Source organism: Apis laboriosa, unplaced genomic scaffold (genome assembly GCF_014066325.1).
Source record: "Apis laboriosa isolate Shangri-la unplaced genomic scaffold, ASM1406632v1 scaffold64_cov150, whole genome shotgun sequence".
Lineage (NCBI taxonomy): Eukaryota > Metazoa > Arthropoda > Insecta > Hymenoptera > Apidae > Apis > Apis laboriosa.
This window is the reverse complement of record NW_025224011.1, coordinates 434,727-457,929: the sequence shown is the minus strand read 5'-3', so window position 1 is coordinate 457,929 and position 23,203 is coordinate 434,727. Positions and strand designations below refer to the sequence as shown.

At 39.0% G+C, this 23,203-nt stretch overlaps 1 protein-coding gene and 1 pseudogene across 2 annotated transcripts in view; one reads left to right on the top strand and one right to left on the bottom strand.

Moving 5' to 3' along the window:
• Positions 1 to 3,454: 3,454 nt before the first annotated feature.
• The window catches only part of LOC122718575, an 89,727-nt pseudogene continuing 69,978 nt past the window's right edge, over positions 3,455 to 23,203 (top strand).
• LOC122718574 overlaps positions 20,456 to 23,203 on the bottom strand; it is a 44,473-nt gene continuing 41,725 nt past the window's right edge. For both annotated transcript variants that reach the window (XM_043943713.1, XM_043943714.1), the window contains 3 exons: positions 22,491 to 22,822; positions 22,117 to 22,391; positions 20,456 to 21,976 (listed from right to left, as the gene is read on the bottom strand). In XM_043943713.1, coding sequence (XP_043799648.1) covers positions 21,241 to 21,976; positions 22,117 to 22,391; positions 22,491 to 22,822 — 1,343 coding nt within the window. In that variant the 3' untranslated portion in view covers positions 20,456 to 21,240. The remainder of the gene's footprint in view (positions 21,977 to 22,116; positions 22,392 to 22,490; positions 22,823 to 23,203) is intronic.

Here is a 23,203-nt window from a genome sequence, read left to right as displayed (position 1 = left end):
CAGATAAAAATGTTATGCATTCAACGCATGCCTATCTGCCCGCCATACCCGCCGATGCTCTCGGCCACGGAGCCCTCAGTATCCCCAAGGAATCCTCGATCGGGCCGAGCGCACGATTCGCCCCCCTCCCCTCCCTCGCGGAAGAGCATGGCGGCCGTGGTGGGGATAGCGGACGGCGGAGTGGGGAGGACGAGGAGGAGGGAGGGAGGCAGAGTAGGCGATCGCAGCGTGCGCGAGCGAGCACCACACCACCTCTGTTGAGAAGGCAAGCGGAGAGCAGCGCGCCAGGGGTATATGGCGAGGAGGGCGAGGAGGCGACTCCTTCGAGGTCGCGGATGGACCTCTTCCTTCTGGATAGAGAGAGAGAGGAGAGAGAGAGAGAGAGAGTCCTTCGGCGGCCGATTTATCAGAGCCGAAAGATCAGAGACCAGGTGAGCAACACACGCTTGATCATAGACACGGGCGCGCGGTATCGCGTGGATAACGCCTGTACACGAATGGCTTAACAACGCAATTTATCAAACCGGGCCGGCTTTCATCCGCCCGATTCTACGTAGCAATTAACGTGTCCACCGGGGGAACATCGTATTTTAAAGGTTTACGGCCGTGACACGCCCATACAAAATTCTAACCAACGGCGCGGGATCCGATTTTTTTCCCGAGCGAGGCGTTATTAGATTTACGAGCTGGGCGTTGTGAATGAATGAATGACGCCTCGTCGCGATTTTGACCGATTCTCGTCTCTTCTTCGATCCGATTTCTCGAGGAAATTCGATTCGGGGGGAAAAAAATGGAATGGAAAATATCTCTGGATGAAAAATCGATCGACGCCATTTTGATTTTGATCAGAGCCAATTAATTGTTTAACACATATCTGATAAATAAACGGGACGAAGGACGATTAATTACCACGTATTATATCATTCTTTGCTGTAATTTTAATTAAATTAATTTCTAATTTTTCGTCTTATATAAAAATTATTTGATTTTTGAATCTAAATGAAGAAGTGTACCATCCGCGAAATTCGTGAAATAAATAAGATAACACATTAGTTTCTCTCCTCGACGATAACTCATGCATACACTATATCCAGAGAGAATGGAACGAGAATAACATCCTCGACGAACACGCACCCTGTCCAACCTCTGAATCGATCGAAATCTACGATCCGATTTTATTCGACTATCCAACTAACATCTTGCACGATAAATTCACGAAAATATTGTATAAATGATAGTTTAGAAACAGTGGAAAGATGCTTACTTTTCACTTTTATTACGAGAATATTAAATATCGATTATTTATTATAGAATTTACATAATTGATATACGATTTCCCGTGATTTGAACAATTGTTAATAATATGAAATTATATAATATATTTATTATTATTAATTATTATTATAATATATTTATTAATATTATTATTATATATTATATAATTATATAATATATGAAATTATATAATAAATATAATTTATTATATAAAAATTATATAATAAATAAAAAATAATTATATATAAATTATATATAAAATTGTGAATAATTTGAACAATTGTTTTTCTTTTCCATACATAAACTATAATATTTTCGTTTAATTCGCGTGAAAGGATAACAATTGATCAAATTGATTATCTGGATGAATAATCACATTTTCATTCAATTATATTATATTATATAAACACACGAGGCGAAGATTTTAAAGAACATTTAAAAGCTCGGTCTCGCGAAACCTAGATTTCATCCAAGAGTGGATCCCTTTACCCGTGTTACGTTCGAAGCTTCCAAAGGCACGCCATTGATAAAGTTTCACCTCGACCTTTCATTGTCCTTTAAGCCATTAGGAGGGAACGCCGCTCGCCACGAAACGGCCGCAATGTTAATGTCTAAAGTATGTTTTCTCCCGCGGTTGGCCGGTTAATGGCCGGATCCGTGCGCACGAAGCTCGATTCAATGGCATTGAAGTTATCGGCGAACATCGTTGCCACGAAAAAGCGTTCCGCGATTAACCCTAAGTGCCGCTTTGATCTGCCAATAGGCCAGTCCTCGGTTCGTGGTTTACGGGCGGAGATATATCCGGGTGAAAGCTTTCATTCTCCGGGAGATTACTCGAATTATTTATTTATTTTTTTTTTTTCGAACGACACGCAATTTTACATATTTATATCAATGTTGTGCAGAAAGAAAAATACGCAGAGGTGTTATGAAAGAAAATGATCTGGTATGTGTAGTTTCATTAAAAGTGTTGTACGATTTTTGATTATGAAATATTTCATATTTTTCTCGAAAACGAACGATTTTTAAAAATGGAGGAATCGTAAAATATCGAGATGATGATGAAAATGAAACTGGTGGAATTGATGCGTTTCGTTTGGTTATATTATATGTTAATTGTCTTGAAGGTATTTACGAAATATTTCTTGCGTTTAAAATTTATCTTTGCGAAAGACATTTATGCACGAATCGATAATTGACCGAAGTAATAATCCTCGTTGAAATTAATCTGCGGCAAATTGTCTAGATGATTTAGATTGATTGAAATGATTTACAGAAAGGAGGGAGGGAGAGAATAGACGTAGTACTTGGTGTGTGCTAACGTTAGCCATGTTGATTTACCATCTCTCTATAAATCTTTCCAGCAATAACTCGTTGTTTATTCTCTTACGAGCGGGAGAAACTTCAATGTTTTCGATTAAGACTTCGAGGACTTGAAGCTTTTCATCGGTTATGTACGTAATAGACGATAGATTTTTGAATAAAGAAGAAATTGAGATATGATCGAACAAATTTTTCAAAAATACTTCGTTCGAATTTGTATTCCTAATCCTGATTTAATTTCTCAATCTAAATTATTTGAATTCTTCGAATATCAAATCTCTCGTTCTAAGAAATCATTTAACTTAAGTTAATAACAAAAAATAAAAATCACTCCACGATTCCAAAAATCGCACATCTTCTTCATCAATTTTCCACTCGATTAAATTTAACCACCATTGTATTAACAAATGTTCAAAGCACTCTGTCAATTTTCCAAAAATTCGCATTTCATCGAATCTTCGACTCTTCCTCCAAAAATAATTCTCCACAAATTACAACTAAATTATCCCTTCGCTCAATTTCTCTGATATTTAGATCAATTTTCTGATAAACTCCTCCCTAATCACCGTCCTATCAATTTTCCAAAAAAAAAAAAAANAAAAGGAAAAGAAAAAAAGAAAAAAATATCAATCACAACAAGAATCGTCGCATTCTCGAAAGGAAGAAACAGAAGCTCGCAAAAAACTGCGCACCCAACTTCATCGAATCGAAACGATCTTCAACTTCTTCGACGATCCTCGGCATCGGTTCCGGCGGTCCCCTGTCCCCCAATCGGAGGGAGCGATTCGGCAAGAATGTTAACGAATCGCGGAATCCCGAAGGCAGATGGATAACGGCGGTGTCGGTCGTTTCGCAGATGGGCGCTGCCCTGGCCACCGTTCCAATGTCCACAGAAAGGGGGATGGAGAGGGGGGAGGGGAGGGCGGGAGGCCCTCTCGAACCAGGGTTCATCGAACCCGAATGTTCGAATATCTGTCGAGGAGAGGAGCACCGGTTGTACCAGGAACCGAGAACAAAGTACCGGGTACCATTCACCGGCTACGAACCGGAGGCCCCCCCTTGCCAGATAAGGGCGGCCAGCCCTGCCCCCCTCCTCCCTACCTTCGTGAACGTCTCGTCCCACAAACGAGCAGACGGAAATCGCGAGTCCTCGACGTCCTGGCTAATGATGCTGCACGTTGCCCTCTCTGCTTATGGGGAATATGTGTAAGTGCACGGGTGTATAAGTACGTATATGTACACATAGGGTACACCACGTTGGTAACCCCCTTCTTATCCCCCTACTTTGTTTGTTGATCCCTTGCGTATTCGCCGAGAGCCAACGACCTGCGCTTCCGATGTTTCTTTTCTGCGTGTGGATCGGGTATGGAATTGTTGGAATTTATAATCTTTATTTTTTTTTTTTTTTGACGTTTGTGTTTTATAGATTACGATTTTGAACGGAATTGTAAAATTGGAAGTCATTATATAAGGATTGTATAGTAGGTGGTAAAATTATCGAATTCATTTTGAAAGAATTAAACTACAAGTGAAATGCAAATGAAAATTGTATAATTTAGATGTAGCTAAATGACGTAAATGATAATAGATTTATAATTAGAAATAAAAGTAAAAGAGAGTTATCGAAAAGAAACACGTAAGAATGTTGCTCCCTAAAAAAATTCTAATTCAAAGCATCTAATTACAAGCAACATTAAAGGACACGTTCAAAGCGTCAAGAGAAATCGGGATGCGTGGGATCGGCGAAAGTGTATGCATTTGGTAAAAAGGTCAATCGAAAGCAACCTTTTAACCATGCATAGTTTACAAAATATCTAAACCTGTATAAAAATTCAATTTTATATTGGAATGATTCTATCTTAATAGAGATTTATAACAAGGAATACAATTAATTATACTAATAGAATATGTATTTTCAACAAAATTCTCTCGATAATAAAATAATTCGAAATCAAAATCAGATAGGATATTATTCTTACGAACTTTCTTTTTCATACGAAATATTTTCATATAGTAGATTTATCCATCTAAACGAGACACTGTATACACGCATATTTGGTACACATTACGCGATATGCACTAAATATAAATCTCTAAAGACTTATTCAACGAAACCGAGAAACACACCGACAAAATATAACCTCGAATACCGCTTCACCTCGAGCAAAGTGCATACCTTCGAGCAAATCGTATTCCCGCGTTAACATACAAAATGTCGGCTGCGCATCTCGTCGGTTCGGTTTCGCCTTGGGACGGGTAGGCGAACGAAGGAAATCAGAAGCTGGACGTCGCGGCTAATGATGCTGCACGGCTTGTCCAACTGGCACACAGTAGTAGACTCTATTCTTTATTCGTTACTTTATTTGCTTCTTCTCTCCCACGTGCAGGCCGCGATTCACTCGCGTGTCGCGTTCAGACGTCGCCCGTTACCTCTTCCGTCGTGTAGCTTTTTGCTCGGGCTGCCGTACGGCTAATTTATGTACTTATGAGAGTGTAGCGGTGGGATAGAGGCAAGGGGGGAAACCGTCCTGCGCAGTGTGTGCCAGGTCTGCTCGTTCCAATAATGACGCCCTGTTCGTCGCGTAATTTACGCGTTTTTGCCTCGATGGAATGTTGTACCCGCCACGGTGATCGGTTGAATTTGTGGCTGTTCAAACGTGGCCTCCTCCCGTGACATAGTTCTTTCCAGTAGAGAAGGGAAAGAAGAATCGAGGGAAAACTCAAATTCCCACGCAGTCGAGAATTATAGAGGGCGCGTATCACAGAGCTCGTCTTGTACGGACGCCATTTGCAAGAGGTAAAGTTATTATTTATGGGACACGAGGCTTTTTTAACGTGGCACGCGAATGGGTCTCGATAATAGTTGTGTACGATGTAATTAGCATAACCAGATACAAGGGAAACTTGGATAGTTTGGATAAGTGCGTTTGAGTGGTCCGCAGAAGAAGACTTGTGAAGATTTGTGAGGTTAAATGGTCGGTTTTGCGTCGTTACGTTAAATTCGATGATAGTGATTGCGTAGATATGTTCAACTTTATGTTATTTTTGACATATAAAATTGAGATTAAGATTAATAGATTAGAAAAACGATTAAGAAGTTAGTTTGAGGAATTTTTCTTTGAATTTGATTTTTTAGGTTAGACATTCATCTTTGAAAAATTTCTATCTCGCGATTCTGTAATTTGTGTTATTATCCTATATTGAAATTGAATATCTTAATTTAATTTCCATATTTATATCTTTTTCAATATATTAATTTGAGATTTGATGACTGATTTCTACTTGTTCCTCTACGATGATCAAAATAATCTTCTACGCCATTCATCGTATACGTAAGCAAAAGCAAGCAATGACTATCGATGTTTTCGATCGTAAAATATCATCATCTCTGACATACCTTCCATTCGTCAAGGGCTTGGCCAATAGCCTTGGATAGTTAATTGCCCAGGTACGTTCGCCCATGTTATCATCTGTTATCGATTGATAACACGTCGGCCGCCAGTGAGGTAACTGTAACTTGATAGATCGTACTTCATGGATCACGTTGGTTTCCAACGCGATCGACCCTTGGGCGATCTTGGACAGGATGTTCCCATGCCGGTTGACGTTTATCGCCTTCCTTTTTCGCTCGTTCGCCGAGAAATCAACGTTGCATTACGCGCATGCTTGAATACCAGATCCTACGGATGCCGTGAACTTGGATACGTGTATCTGCTTAGTAAAATATTAATCACGCGTGAAAATATATTTCGAGGAAAATAATCTAGTATCGCTCGTGGATCGTGTTTTTTTTTTTAAACAAATATTGATTTCTGATCGAATTATACGGGTCAGTGCGGCTGTTACTTGATAGATCGTTAAATTTTTCTTTTTATTTTCGTTTTTTTTATCGTCAATCGATTCCTTCGAATCGTGGATAATAAATCTTTGATGATTTTTTGTTTCGATATTGCGCTATTTCGGACTTTATCGAATTTGAAATTATTGAAATATAATCGATCCTCCTGTAATATGTAATTAATTCGTTCCGTGTCGAAATCGTATTAAGTGAAACGTAGAACTAGAACAGAAGAATGTCAACAAAAACAGCGCGATGAAAACATTCTTACTAGGTGAGTACTCTCCAAGTTTATTATGCTCTGGTATAAACAAAAGAAGTTTCTCAGTTTTTGCATCGTGTTATTATAACAGACCATTGTACATTAAAACTTCTTCATTCGATCAGATAGCATTGAAAGCGAGTCATACAAATTCTAAAATATCGTAACGTTAATTCGTCAAATTCTTAGATATATCCAAAGAAATCTATTAGAAATCTAAAATCTCGTATATCCAAAAAACACTTCACTATCGAAACTCGCATATAAACTTATCCGTGTCGCACACTTTCGTTAAAAAGTCAATACCCATAGAAAAGCATCCGCAGAACTATTCACGCGTGTGAAGAAACGACAAAAATTCCTCTATTACACGAGTATGTTCGTGATAAAAGCGCAGCAGGCGGTTTCGATCACAATGGCAGTTCCTGCTGGTGTCAAGTTGATTAGCCTGAGCCGTGGAGTTTCGAGGCACGTGTCCTTCGTCGGTAACCGTTATGTGGACGTGACCTATGTCGTCGTCCATAGCGAAGGCCTAGGATCAATGAGCGATCGTTTCTTGGAAGTTAGGATTATGCCCGTGGCTATGCACAATGTTCCACTCCTAACGGTCCGCCCGTGCACCAGTGACCCGAACAAGCGCAAACTTCGCCCTGCCGCCATTGTTCTCCGTCCAATCAGACCAGTTGGCTACCCTGTTTTCTTCTCTAATTGTCGCTAATAAGCGTATTTTATTGCTCTTTCTTCTTCTAACGATAGACCCTCGCTTAGAGAGAGATCTGGGAACGATTGCTAAAGTTTTTCAGACAGATTATAGGCTGTAGAGTTATCGGGTAGTTAAATTTTTTTCTATGCATCGTGGAGGAGGATTCTCTTAATTATACTCTATTTATTTCTCTAATTTTTTAATTTTCATTTCTTCAAAACTTATTGCTTCGACGTTGATCAATTGGTTCTTTCAGTTGATTCTTAAAATTTATTTATTGGAGAAGGATACTTTGAGGCAATTAAACAATCACTTGTTTTTTCCAACTTCAAATATAACTCGCAAATGTATTTTACAAATCTCTATCAAAAAAGCAATTCTGATCCATTCTTTGATCTATTCTAAGAATGTCATCAACCTGAAGTAACCATAAATTAAAAATCCATCTTTATTTCCACTTTATCCACTCTCCACAAAGTCCACGGTTCAAAGAAGAAGGATCCTTCTCAGACGATCCGTCTTAATTCTATCTTGTCACGAGGATTAGAAAAAAAATCCCTAGATAACTAAACTGGTCCTCTTCTCGTTCAATAATACTTCTTCTTCTGTAGTTCTTTTTCCATGTACACATTTGACGCTTACGAGGACGACATCTTCGGTTCTTTGTCGCTCAAATTCCTCGCTTGTCACCTAATTTGATCCGCTCGAACGATCTCGCCTCTTTTTCAAGCGGAGAGACTGGTTTTTGGCCTCTTAGATTCGCCGATTAAGATAAATCTAAGCGAGGATATAGTATAGAGAAACGGCTTCGTCGGGAGGGGAACAACTTCGGGGTGAGCAACCTTATTTGGCGTGACAATTGGACGTGGCTGACGCGAAAGCCTGTTAACAAGTCCGAATTAATACCCCTCGTCGCGTTTCGTGACTTGTCCCGACCACGTTCCTGGAGGGATCCGCTAAATCAGATTAAATTTTAACTCTTGCCAACAATTTCCATTCAATTCAAAAGATTCCTCTATATATATATATATATCACCCCATCCAAATATAATACCAATATCTCTGAATTGTATCCTTATTCCAGATATTACTTCTACACAAGACTTGTCGAAATCAAAGAAAAAATCCACCCCCTCCACAAACCCAAACCCAATCTTTACCTATCCTCCAACCTCACGATCCTCGCCACTCATCGATCCTCCACGAAATATATCTCGAATTTCTCCTTACACGCACGCCATAAAACACCCTTCTCCCCTTTCTACCCGTTTCTAAACCCGAAGCGCCAGATATACGGACTCAATCTCCTCGAATGATACGAAGGAAACTTTTCCATCGAAGTAATTCCGCTCATTACGTCCACGCCGCTCATCACGCGCTGATGATGATACCCTATCCGGCCGTGTGGAGCACGAGAGATAGTTAGCCGTTTGTAACGAGGACGAGGGTGATAAATTTTCGCGTGTCGGCTAACAAGACCGCTCGAAAATTGCACGGCCTTTCTTAGAAATTCACCGCCTGGTCCTCGCCTCCTGGTTTGGTCTATAAGCTTGGAGGAGAGCTGGCTGGGAAGGGGATAAAAGAAAGGAAGAGAGAGAGGGAGAAAGAGAGAGATCCAGACGGAACCACGTAGGCGTCCAGGGACAACGTCCTGGCTTTCAGGGTGCGTTGCACCCGCCCGCCAACCTTCCGTCCGAAATCCTTGAAAGGGGGGCTGGAGGAGCAGAGCCGGTGACAAGGGTACGCGCGAGAGGAGATCATTGTGGGGAGGAAGAAGGCATCGCGCCCACGTTCGACAAACCGGACCTGTCCGACGCTTCTTCTTCCCTGCACGCTCACCTCACGGTGACGGCCGCGTTTCTCATCCGACTTCGCGGCTACCTGCTGCTCCTCTTCGCCATAGCCGCATAGCGGATCGACGATTAGGCTCTTCTTCTCGATAAACGATCGAACGAGTGCATCGATCGGGGTGACGAAGATTTTTGGCGGGGAAGAATTTCTGAAGGACAAGTTTTAACACTGTCTTAGAAAATTATTGTCGTGAATATCGTGGGTTTTTTTTTTTTTTTTTTAAATTTTTAAAACAGGAAAAGTCAAGAGAAATGAATTCTGTTTTATAGGTTATATCCAGAGGAATTCCTCAGAGTGCACACGCATGCTCTAAGGTGAGCAACGCGACCAGTCGCGTATATGGACATAGAGGGCAAGGCGAGCGCGATGCGGCACGCGTCGGCATTCTGAATCGCGCCGCTGTTTTCCGGTCTGCGCCTGCGCCGGTTCCGTTAACCGCGTTATGTGATTGTGCTAATGGGTCAAATTGCGTCTGTCATCTAACGAACACGTGGGCGGCCCAAGACACATAATTTCGTTGATTGACATCGATTGCTAGTAGATGATTTTGTAATAATCATCTAAATTCGTCTTGATTTTTATGCCACTTATCGTTTCGATTAAAAGTTAAATAAATAGTTTAAGTGGAGAGAAGGAAATTCAGATCGGTTAAATATATTTGCCGCTTATCGTTTCGATTAAATAAATAGTTTGAATGGAGAGAAGGAAATTCAGATCGGTTAAATATGTCTTCTAATGCGTAGATCGGAAAGAATAATCATTTAGGAGATATTTTAAATATTACAAATATCAACTTTGTTCCAAATCACATTAAGAGAAATTTAAAGAGAATATTTTTTTCTTTTTTTTTGTAGAGCGGATCTTCTACGCCGTTCTCCACCGACTCGAAATGGGGAGAAAGAGAGAGAGAGAGAGAGAGAGAGAGGATTCGTGCATCAAGATCGGATCGATTCTCAAGAACGAGAAAGTAATGGCCCATGAAAATTCACGAGGTACGGAGCAGGGAGCGATAGGCTGCGTGGTAAGTGGCTAATCGTGATCATGAATAAACATTATCGTGGAAATTGTGACATCTTAGAGACGATTCTTGCGGTTACCTCATCCTCCTCCTCGTCCTCCTTTGCCATTCTCTTAGAACGAGTTAAGCTAATTAATTCGATTCGCCGAGTGTCAATAATTAAGCCACCGAATGCAAACCGAGGGATAGAGAATAATATATGTATATATTTTCTTATTCTAATGTATATTTTCTGCGAGAAGATAATAAGATATTTGTATACTGTTTATATATTTTATTACGAAACGTAGGTGATACTCGATATTTTCGATATGTCAGAAGTGTTTAGAGTTGATAAGGAAACTTGTAGGTGATTTTAAAAATGTAAATATTCCGTGATGAGATCGTGTTTTGCAAATGTAATTGTTGATATTTAAGAATATATAATGAAAGTCTTTTATATATACGTCTTTTATATATTTTGATTTGCAGAGGATGAAGTAATATTGATATTAAAGGGGTGAATTTTTTCCATTATTAATTCTGCGATGAAATATTTAGAATAGTTGAGATTACGAGTGAACACAATTTTTTTTAACGAGATATTTTTAATAATTCTATAGAAACATAATTCATGTAAATATCTCATTTACAATTTCTATTCAATATATTTATTTCAAATTTCAATACCAAGTTCCTTAAATACGTACTATTATATTATACACGACCAACAATTCCACTGCTATTGAAATTTCAAATATTTATATTATAATATTAATTGTAATTAATTATCATCCAACAGTGAACAAATACGTCTCATATCTGTCGAAAATTTGGCTGGTGGGCTAGTGCTTTATCCGGCCAGGTGAAATTCGACGATGGAAAAGAGTGGTTGATGCAGACGTGGAAGGTGCAGTCGCAGTGAAACGACCGGTAGGTAGGCTGTAAAAGGTAAACCCGTCGTACCGGCACCGTTCGTGGTCCGCGGGCATTCCAGGCGACGCCAACGTGCCCTCCTCCTCCGCCTCCTCCACCTTCTCTTTCTTCTCCTTCTTCTTTTCCTCTAGCTTGCCCACCTTCTTCGCCCTCCCCCTCCTTCCACCCTTACCAAACCTCTCCCAACGTTTGCCTCTCGCGATAATGCAACCGCGTGCTGCAAAGTTGCCGAATCGAAGATTTAAGACTTTCACGATTTATCTGTATTTACAGGTGTTTGTTATCGAGATTTTATTTTACTTTCTTTTTTTTTTCTTTTACACGTTTGTCGATAATGTATAGCAAAAAGTGTGGATGAATTATTGTGCTGTAGGAAAGAATAGATATACTAGAATAGTGTGTACAATGTCTAGGGATATTTCACTCGTCAAATTTTCGTAATTGTAGGATTTTATTTTATTTTTTTTTTCTATTTTTCGTTCGTCGAATGTTATTTTAGGTTAGGTTGGATTTGGTGAAGAAATTCGTAGTTGTTTTGTGATTGTAATTTGTTTTAGATTCTATTTTTAGTAGTTACTTCAAATCACAAAAAAGTTGTCGAATCGAAGATTTAAGACTTTCACGATTTATCTGTTTACAGGTGTTTGTTATCGAGATTTTATTTTACTTTCTTTCTTTTTTCTTTTACACGTTTGTCGATAATGTATAGCAAAAAGTGTGGATGAATTATTGTGCTGTAGGAAAGAATAGGTATACTAGAATAGTGTGCACAATGTCTAGGGATATTTCACTCGTCAAATTTTCGTAATTGTAGGATCGTCGAATGTTATTTTAGGTTAGGTTGGATTTGGTGAAGGAATTGATAGTTGTTTTGTGATTGTAATTTGTTTTCAGATTCTATTTTTAGTAGTTACTTCAAATCACAAAGAGATTTGTTAATAATTGTTGAGGTTAAGCAATTATGGATTAATTGCTATTTTAAGTCACCAAAAAGTTTTTTTTTTTTTTGAATTGGTGAATGTTTTAGGGATCTATTATAAAAGTTTTTTAAACTTTGGCAATTATTGATTTATATGAAAATTTATAGGTGTTTTATGATTTCATCATAGAACTTTATCATTTTATTATGTGGAACTTCTTTTTAATTATAAATGTCGAACACTTTCCACTATTAATCATAAGATCATAAATTCATTTTCTTTGAGAGAAAAGAAACAGAAAAATTTTCTCATTAAATTTAATGTTTTATATCTGTTTAATTATATTATTTCTCATAATGAACAAGATCTTTGCTCAGGATCTTGTTTTGAGATAGATTTTAAATTAAATCTCTTCTCTCAAGAATCTGAATCTTTCTCATAAATCATTATAAAAATTAATGATAAGATTGAAAAATATATGTGAATTTTAATTACAGTTATCCTACAGTTATCCTCATAGATAAGAAAATTTATGTTGTTTCTTAATTAAAGGTGAATGAATAATTGCAATTCATTGGACAGATATTGAAATGCAGAGAGCATAAATACAAATCCAATATCCAATTGTCTATGTCAATAAGTGTATGACTTATTATTAATCCAATTAATTAGCATATATATATATATATATATATGTATTTAAAGCTCATTCATTTTGATCCAAATCAACAATTTCTCACTAAAATTAATCACTTCTCCACGATTCAAATTTCAATCGCAATTATTCATATCAAAAAATCAATTCAAACATTTATTTCAAAATATCAACATTTACAACGAATCTTTCACATCCTACTCATCCACGAAAAAAAATCTCAAAGTTTTAACGAAATACCAAGAACGTACAACGCTCACAAACCATAAGATTGGCGCGTATCAAAGGACAAATACGAGATCAGAGGATTTGTCAGAATCCTATTTCGTAACAAAGGACGACATATACAATCACAATATACGCCGATATATTAAGGCTTGCTCACGGGACGTTTCGATACTTTCGTGATCCAATGGTACGTGAACGGTGGTGCAGAGGAGGCCGAGCAGGAGGATAAGCAGATTCATTCGATTCCTTCGTAGGCCGAACGTTACGAGCCACCGACAACTGATCTTTTACAGCTACTTGCTATGCATTGAACAACGTCGTGTTCGGACAGGGTGTCGTTTAACGGAAGTTGTTGCCTGGTAGATTGCATCCACCACCGTTCCATCTGCAAGGAATTTAATTACACAGGTGATGTGCACGCAGAAGAGCTATGAATTAAGTTTTGCGCGTGGACGAATTAATATATATATATATATATATAGTTCTTGGAATTTTGTTTGCTGTAATTAACCCTTTCGCTACGAAGGATCAATTGCAGCGGATTTTTATGGATTTCGTTGACTTTTGGAGTCAGGTATTTTCTTTTTCGAAGTTGTCGCGTTTGTGAATTCGATCGATATTAATGGGGACGAAGAAAAGTAATTTTCTTTTTTTTTTTTTAACAATTCGTGTCACGATTCGTGAGTGAGATATATAATGTATATATTTTTTAAAGATATGTTTCTTATTTCCATTATAGTTTCGTCGTAGGTTCCTTCGTGAAAAATACTCGAGACGAATACGTAATGGATTCGAACGTGCATGGATTCGGGCGTATCTAGTAAATATAGTTTTCGCGTGAAAGTGTGTCACGTTCCACCCTTTTCGGTCTAAAATTTCTTATTTCTATTTTGGCAAGCGTTGAGTTTCAAGAAAAGGATGAAACGAAGATTTCGAATTTATCACTTTCAACGACTTAATGTCCATTCTAGTTATAGAATTGAATTTCAATTTGATGGATTTATATGCGATATGCTACGCGGCATTCCCATGTGATACATGGGAAACATACAGAAGCAAACGGAACGTTATACGGTATCAGGTAGCGAGGGAACAAGCATTTACATCTGTTTATAAGAAATGAAGGATGTAATGATATACGCAGACAGAAAGTTTGAATTTAAATTTCAAACATCGGGCACGCCTAATAATTCACACGATAGGGGGGATAATATGAAGGGATACAATGCCTGATTTTCAATGCCAATGTTTTCAAAAAAGTAAGAAACATTTCCATCGCAATTCGAAAAGAATTGCATACTTACAACATCGACAAATATCGAATTTCCAATCTGTTCCAACTCCTCTTTGATACTCCTCTTTTAAAAACCTTCTCCAATTCCCCTTTCAGAATAAATTCAGCGGATAGAATCTCCTCTTAAGAATTCGAATTCTCGAACAACAAACCGAATCGAACCGTGTCAAACCGAGTCGAGGAAACGGCCCGTAGAGAGATAAAAAGATAGAGAGAGAGAGAACCTCGCTCGATTCCACCCCCTTTCAACCGCTTTATCTTCCTTCCTTCGAACCGATTCGAAAGGCCTTAGGCCATGGGTTCGATTCATCGTTCCATCCTCGAAACCAGAGAGAGACAGAGAGAGAGAAAAAATCCCTATACACCCGATTCGCAGATTGCCAGTCTCAAGGCGACTTCTCCTCCGCCGGTACAATCGCGGTCGGTCGTATATATAAGCCCAAGATGAATCCCCTAGCCATCGGTACGCGTAATGTCTTCATTGAAGACGGTGCCTCTCCTATCATAATCTCGCTATGATGGACGAGCGGTCTTTATGCGGGGACGCGGAATGGAACGAGATTAAACGAACGGTCATCAATAGCGTGAAAGGCTTGGTATATCCCGCGTTCGAAAGGGGGTGGAAGCAAGGGGTCGGGCGGACGACTCAATTAGTTAGTCGTCGAGTTCTTCTATCCTTCTCTGATCCCGGCGCAACACGCGAAACTCTTTTCTATCGTTGCTGTTCGAGCGCATGCGCGATTTCTACCGGTGACAAATAACGGCGAGGAAGATGGATCGCGACGAGTAATTGGAGAGAGTATCGATGGACAGTTTTTCTTTTAATTGTTATCGGATCTTCTTCGTAGAATAGAATTCGTCGATATCTCGTGTAAGCAGTTTATAAGAATTCTTTGAAAAGAAACAGGATAAGATCGGGGGTTATATCATTATGCGTCACATCGAAAATCTAACGATAAACTTTTCGTTTTATTCTTCATTTTTCATCCCCCAAAATCTCTATTCCTATTCTATTATTTTGTATAGGATTCTATGAAACGTATAGGAAAAATAGGATCCCTTTTGTGACTCGTTCACTCGCGTGATTCAAAATCACGTCTATTGTAATAAAGTTTCGCACGCACGATCTTTTCGAAATTCGAAAGAAAGCGTTCCACTTCTCGATAATATCGAAGAACGATGCCGATGTCTAGACTGCATGATAAATGTAACCTGAATACTTGTTATAGACAGGAGAAAGCAATAATAATTGATATCACGTATATCATTTTTAAGAAAATTTGATTTCGAGTCTTGGCAATTGAATGGTTTCATTGCGAAAAACGTAAAATTTAAAGAACGATTCTTCTAAAAATTAAGAATAAAAAAATCTGTATCTTCTTCGTTTTCTAATTTTAACAACATCCAAGAAAAAAGAAATCTAATATGAAATTGAAGAACAAATAAATATTGAAATATTAAAAAAAAAAAAAAAAAAAAAAGAATATCTCGAGGAATCCACGAGATGGGTCACCAAGAACTGTTGCACCATGAGGGATGGCGATCAGGTTGGATCGGGTCTCGATAGGGGTGGTAGAATGGGCGCCCCAGGGAGAGAGGGTAGGCGGATTATTTGCATTTTAATTTGCATATTAAAACACGGCTCGTCGATCAAGCAAGCTGGGCCGCGAAATATGATAGGCTGAGCTCCGTGGCCGTCGCATTAACGTTGTAAAGGTGAGTTACACGACCGCAAGGCAACCCGACGGCCATGAGATCGTTCACGCATGCCGATCTTGAAATATGCACCCGTGGACCAAGATTACCGTGCAACGATAGCGCCGTTGTCTCGATCGATATCCCGACCTATCGCGTCCTTGCGATTCACTGTTTGCACAGAAACCGAGGGAGAACGGTATATGGATCTCGAGAACAGACGAGTTATGGGTCGTTACTCGCGATTTTCGTCGATATCCGATGGATGGAATATGGGGCGAGTTGTAAAGTATGCAAGAACGTTTATTTTTTTTTTTTTTTTTTTTTTTTTTTTTTTGAGATACTTGTTTCAGATTTATAGTTATTATAGTATAGAAGACAAGGTTAAGGGAGGTTAAGGATCTGGGAAAGAGTTTTGTATGCAGTGTTTTTCAATTTCTAGATTTTATAGAGTGAAAAAAGATTTTAATTGATTAAGGTGGAACTTTCCAAAAGTGAAATAGTTAATAGGGACAAAAGTGAATTTGAATAATAAATTTCATTGGATAGATTCAGGATTGGAGTGTATGATTGGAAATGAAGATTTTGATTGATTGTAGAATAAATAATTTTCAAAAGTAAAGTAGAGTAACATGAGTGTTTGAATAGTAAATTTAATTGGATTGAATATTAATAAATCTAGGAAAAATTCAAGATAGGAATGTGTAAAGTTTATCAGTTTCACATTTTACAGATTAAAAAAAAGATTTTAGGTGATTTAGATAATTAATTTAGATCAGAGTAAAGAAGACAAGTATGTAAGACAAATATGTAATAAGACAAATATGTAAATGAAAATAAAGCAAGACATAAGTGTTTAAATAATATACAAGAGAATATGTTTAAATTTGATGGATATAAAATAAAGATCTCTATTTGATATATAATATATCTTTTTGAATTTGAATTTGATATAGGTAATAATAGGTATTTGAATCATAGGTAATTGAAGACAGGATTGAAAAAAAGAAAATTGTGTGAAGTTTTTTTATTTTTATTTTTATAAAATTACAGTTAAAGGAACTTGATTATTTGATAAGAGCATTTTTATGTGAAAATAAAGATAAAGGAGATAGAAAAAAATAGAGAATATTTACAGATTTCAGAATAAAATGCACAATGGAAAAACTTTTATATATTTTAATTAGTTTCAGGATGTAATTTTTTTAATTAGATGCTATCTTTGACTTCCGTCATTATGTCTTTTTGCAGAATAACAAATCTATGATGATATCTAACTCTATGAACGGTACAATTTAACGTTTGTCGAGTGTTATGTATTTGCATTAAATGAAAGAATCTGTGTACTCACGTCCGGTGCTGTTGTCCTGCTTTTCACATATTCTCTTGTATATAATAAAATACATTGTAACGTCTATAAAAATTTTGAGGATAAAATTAACGAATTGATGAAGCGTACTATATTCATCTTATAAGTACTTTGAACTAAATTATATCTCATAAAAAAGAATTTCAATCAATTTGTTAAAACAAAATAAAGCAAAAGAATCATCTTATGGATTCACTTCATGAAATCGCTCAATATCACACCATCCAACATTTCTCAGAACGTTGAAACATGATACCAGAGCATAACCTCTTTCAAAAATTCAACCAAAATTCAATAACACGATACACGATATATCGATTATTCGAAGCTCGATATTCATTTGCTAGAATCACAATCGAAATCACTCGACAACAACCTACTATTTTATGGAATATTCACGCGAAAACTATAATAAAACGTGTACCAAAAACCCTAACTTTCCATAAATACAACCAAAATTCGGTAATAAGATACAGGTATCGATTACCAATTATTTCCAATATCCATATCCATCACGCTCGATATCTATCACACGTGATGGAATCACTCGATAACAAAGCATCTCTTATTCCGTATACACATCTTTCAGAGACCACAGTAACGTCCACCCGACATAGGTAAGGAAAATCACCTCTGGATCCCTATAGTTGTCCGCTATTATCGTTGTTTCAAGCCGTTAATATTAATGGACGTAAACGCGTATCGGTCGGTGGAAACTGCGTAGACGCAGAGAGAGAAAGAGAATGCATTCGTGACTCTGTGCAGATGTGTGTACAGGGAGAGAAAGAAAGAGCATTCGTATCTCTTTGTAATGCGGAGAGAGAGAGAGAGAGAGAGAGAAAGATAGAAAGAGGTGTATTCGTAGCTCCCCTGTTAGTTGTAATTGAACGGACGCAGCTGTGCGCTCTACGTGCTCGTAAAACATTAATGACCTATAGCCGCTGACGATCGTTTCGCGTTATTATTCCTCAAAGTCAGAGCCAGACCGCGGCATGTTTATCTCTGCATTTTCAATTTTCTTGATCGTGGGTGAACCGGCTAGATGCGCGGACAGGATGAAAGCGTAATGACCACGGTTGTGCTCGAGAGATTGTGCTCCTAGGGAAAACGGGATTCTTGTTAGAACGCGTTGTTTAGCCACGATTGCAGAGATATTTTTGTGAATAACTACGCTTTTCGAGTAATTCTTTTTTTCTTTTGTTTAGAATTAAGAGAGGAGATTAAGTTTGGATTATTTACGTTTCATTATTCTTGCAAAATTGTTGTGTAAGAAGATTTCAATATTTAAATTCTACGTGTTCCAACTTGAAATAAAGAGGATTTTTATTTTTATTTTATTATTTTTGTTTGGAGTTTAAGAAAATTTGTAGAATTTTTTGAAGAAAAGTTGTGTGATGAAGATGTAATACAAAAATTATTAGATTCTTTTGCTTCAGAAATAGAATGTAGAGGAATCTTAGATCTTTGTTTCAGAAATTAATTATTCTTTGAAGATTTAAATTACATTGCTGTTAATCTTGATTTCGATTTCTCTAATTTTAGTGATTATGATTAGATCTTTTATTACTAGAATATAAGTTATAAAATTTATATCTTGAAAATTATTACGTATTATAAATTTATATAAATTTAATGAGATGCCTGAAAGTGGATATTATTTCCCAAATAAAACATCACACAGTTTAACTGCAAATCAGTGTATTATAAAATAATAACTATACAATAAGAAAATTACAAATCGTGTTTCTCGTGGGTGTTCACAACCAGTATCAACAAATGTACAAAACGCTGGTCGTCGAATAAACCATCTTAAACGCTAAAACGTTACCAACAATTGTACAACAAAAAAATGTTTTTATCGAATATCGAAAACAATCCGCTTCAAACTAAATTAATAATCATTGCTAAAAACGTGTCCCTTGCACACAACCAGGCAAGAAGGAACTATTTCTTTCATACGCAATTTTTTATTCTATTCTCTTCACTCCTCAAGAAAAAAAAAAAAAAATATACGATCCATATACGATCACAAAAGAAGAAATTCTTACACATTATCAAATATGGGTCACGCAACATTTTCACTCATCTAAAAGATACACTGATAAATCAATAAATTTCCAATTTCGAATTTAAATTTCCATCAATCTAGATTTAAAAAAAAAATTCCAAATTCGCTTCAATCATCCAATCAATCATGGAACCACACTCCGAAAATTAATAAATTGATTTAACTCAGGTCACGAACACATGGTCGACGATATTTCATTCTATATCCACTTAACCGTACGCATATCAATCCATAAATCACAAACGAAGAATCATATCCTTCGTCACACGTCCTCGAATACGGGTCGTCCCTAAATAATAATCGATCGTCCACAGCGCAGAATCCTTTAATGCAACCGGAAGTCGGGTTGGCGTCCCGCCGAGGGCCCGCTACATCCGCCGCGAGCGCCCAGGACCGCAATTACGCGATCATTTTCACCGGTCAACAGCCTTGTAAATCTTCCGGTCCGGTTCCCCGTGGAGGACGCGGCCGTTCTCTCTCGGGAAAAGGGTAGAAAAAGACTCTGGGAGGATAATTCCTTCGGCAAATGACGCTGTAAATTCTTCCTCGACGCTTGTTCCCCCTCTCTGTCCATCTTGATTCTAGGAAGTCACACGTTGTCCCTTATCAATGAACCACGATAGAGCTACGTTTATACGATGTACAAGAGGACAAGCAGGTTCATACTTGATAATTAGTAGACTGGAGGATGTTTATATGTACGTGTGATACGTAAAAAAAAAAAAAAAAAAATATTCAACGTACGTTGGGATGTTATTAAGATAATTGAAGAATGAATTATATATATATATATATATATTTTATTTTTATTCGTGTATAAATTTTGTATAAATATCCTCAGTCTAATAATTAGATTAATAAGAAGAGGGGGTTACAAATTTAGAAATGAATGTTTCTATGGAACATAGGGCTATTGTAATATTGTAGAAGTATTAACTTTGGCAAAGTTATTATTCGATGATACCATTAGAGATTGGGAGAATGAATAGAAAAGAAGAAGAAATTTTTATTGAAAAAAGGAATAATAATTTGAACATATTGTTACGTAATATATATTTTCATCTATTTAATTACGATTCTTTTTATTGAAAAAAATAATTACTTATATTTTCAGTTATTATCACAAAGATACAAGGGATGATAGTTTAGATAGTTTTACTTGTACAAGTTTGTATAAACGAAATTCTAACTGTGCCAAAGACTCTCTCTTCCATGTTTATTCATCTTGTTAACGTGTCTGTCGTTACGATCTGCGCCAATGCGATCCAAGCTGCTCGATAAAATTAGAGTGTCACTTGCTGGAATCGATCGGGTTGGAAAGGAAATTTTATTGAAGCTGGGATGGAAACTGTCTTTTAAAAAAATGTTCAGAACGTGTCGAGCGATTCAAGATCTCGATCCTTTTTCGCCCGAAGGCAGAATAAAACTTGAGAGCATTTCAATGTGGTTGATGTTTACGAGCTGTGCAAGGATGATTTAGTTTATACGTTGGAAAGTTTAAAACGTTCTTCTTCTCGGGAACTGGTTCCCTCGACTGCCTCCTTATTCCTTCTCAATTTTATAAAACGAAAATACATTTTTATTATTATTTCTCGGCGATTTAATTATTGGAAGCGTCGAAATCGAAGATAACACCAATTTTTCCCGTCCTCCAACACTCGCCTACCTCCTTCCTTTCGACACTTTCACAAAAACTTTCCACCCCCGATTCCAACCCCAATCCATCCCATAAAATACCAAACGATCTTTCGATCTCGTTTAATCCCCCTCTCCCTTTCGAGCTCAACTCAACAACTCAAATAATCCAAATTTCTCCTGCCCCAGCATCAACAGACGGTGTTGTAAATCCCTTCCTCCTCCTCGCCGACGTTCGATATCTCGGATTGGGACAAAGCCAACTTGACGTAACCTCTGTCCTTCTCCCTTGTCCCATTCCTCCCCTCCGGCGGGGGCGGCGGAGGGGGTGGCTTCTCCTCCGGGGAGGAGGGGGCAGGGCTGGTGGTAGGCTCGCAGATCTCCGCGTATATCTCCTCGGTCTTGGAGGACGGCGGGGTGGATGGTAGCGGGGTCAAGCTGTCCCTGACCTTGGAGTAAGGTGGATCCATGTCCTGCTGGGTCTGGAGCTCGAGCACGCTGGTCGAGACCGATCGTTGCACCTGGTGTCTCGAGGACGGGACGCCCGACGCCTGGATCAGATTCGCCTCCGACTCGAGGCTCGCGTATCTCTCCGACCTCATGCCGATTTCAGGCCTCACGGCGAACGTGAACGAGGCCGACTTCTTTGCCGGGTTCCTCCCTCCCCTTCCACCCTGGGCTATCCTCGAGATCCGGTCGAGGAAGCCGTGGTTGTTGCCGCCCCCGCCCGTCGCCCGCCCGTTGCTCCGATCCCTGATCGTTGTCCGTTTAATGTGCTCCAACCCCTCCTTCAGACTCTGGAGGATCGGCTTCGCTTCCGGCTTCGACTTGATCTCCTTCAGGTGGAGCTCCTTTAACTGGCCGCCGCTCGCCGGCGGCTTGGGTGGCGCCACCCGCGGCTCCGTCGCCCTCTGGTCCAACGCCCTCCTGCAATTCGAAAAAGGGGAAAAGAGAGAGAATTAACCTCCCCTCGTTGGATTCTCCAATTGGAACGACGAGGAACGCGTTTTCGATCGATATATATATATATATATTATTCTATTTATATCCTCGTTGTCGAAATTCACCTGCAAGCCGAGAGTAATCGCTGCATCTTGGGCGAGGCGAGGAGCCGAGCTTCGGACGGGCAGCCTAGCCTTGCCCTCTTCACTCGTGGCGCGGTCGGTCCCGTCGCGACCAGCTCGAGGAGTTCCGGGACCGTGGAGTTGGGCAGGGGCCTCTCGGGCATCAAAGGTACCGCGCATCCCAGCACTATGGGGCCCCTTGTCGCGCCTTCCAGCTGCATCAGGCCGCTGTAATCTCGCGGCAACGGTATGGGCAATGGTCCAGCGACCAGTCGTACCTGATCAAACGATATTCACGAGCTCGGGAAATATTTTCAAGGAATATAAAAGTTTCTCGAGTTTCGTATCATTCCTTTTCTTCTTTTTTCGAGGCTCACCCTTAGAGGCAGGTCCCTTCTGGCGAGCTGGTGGACCCTGTAGAGGACGGCGTCGCTTCCGGTATCGAGGCTCCCGCTCTGGCAAGTCGCGTAGAACTCTCCTCGCGCGGAGAGGGGCGCGAACAGTTCGTGGCCGTGGGAATCCAAGCACTGGGCGTACTGGTCTCGCTCCGACGACCTTGAACTCTTGCCCTCCGGCGCGCTGACCACCCCGGAAACACCGCTCGACAGGACAGGCGCCCTCCGCGTGTCCTGGAAAACCGCGGCCAGTCGCAGAACCTCACCGGCCCTCACCGTCGTTTTCGTGTAGTGGGCCCTCAGGTTCCCGTTCTCTGAAACGGAATTAATCGATCGATCATCGACAGGAGGGCAATTTTTAATTAACGAGTAATGAAACGAATCGCGAACAGTTTCGATCGTGGAAATTTGATAAAAAGATTGGAAAAGAGGGGGGTATAAAAGTAAGTATAAAACTAAGATACTATTCGCTTTTGAACTATGTCCCCTGTTCCCGACTGGCGAAAGCGTTATTCACGTATAACACGTATCTCAATTCACAGTTGGCAACAAAGCGCCTCATTATTCCAATTACCTGTCTCAGTTACCCACGCTATCATTAACAAAACGAGCTTCCATCCATCCATCCATCCGCTCTATTCCATTACCCAGCTTAATAAATCTTTTCCAAGCAACTAATAACAGTGTTAACATTA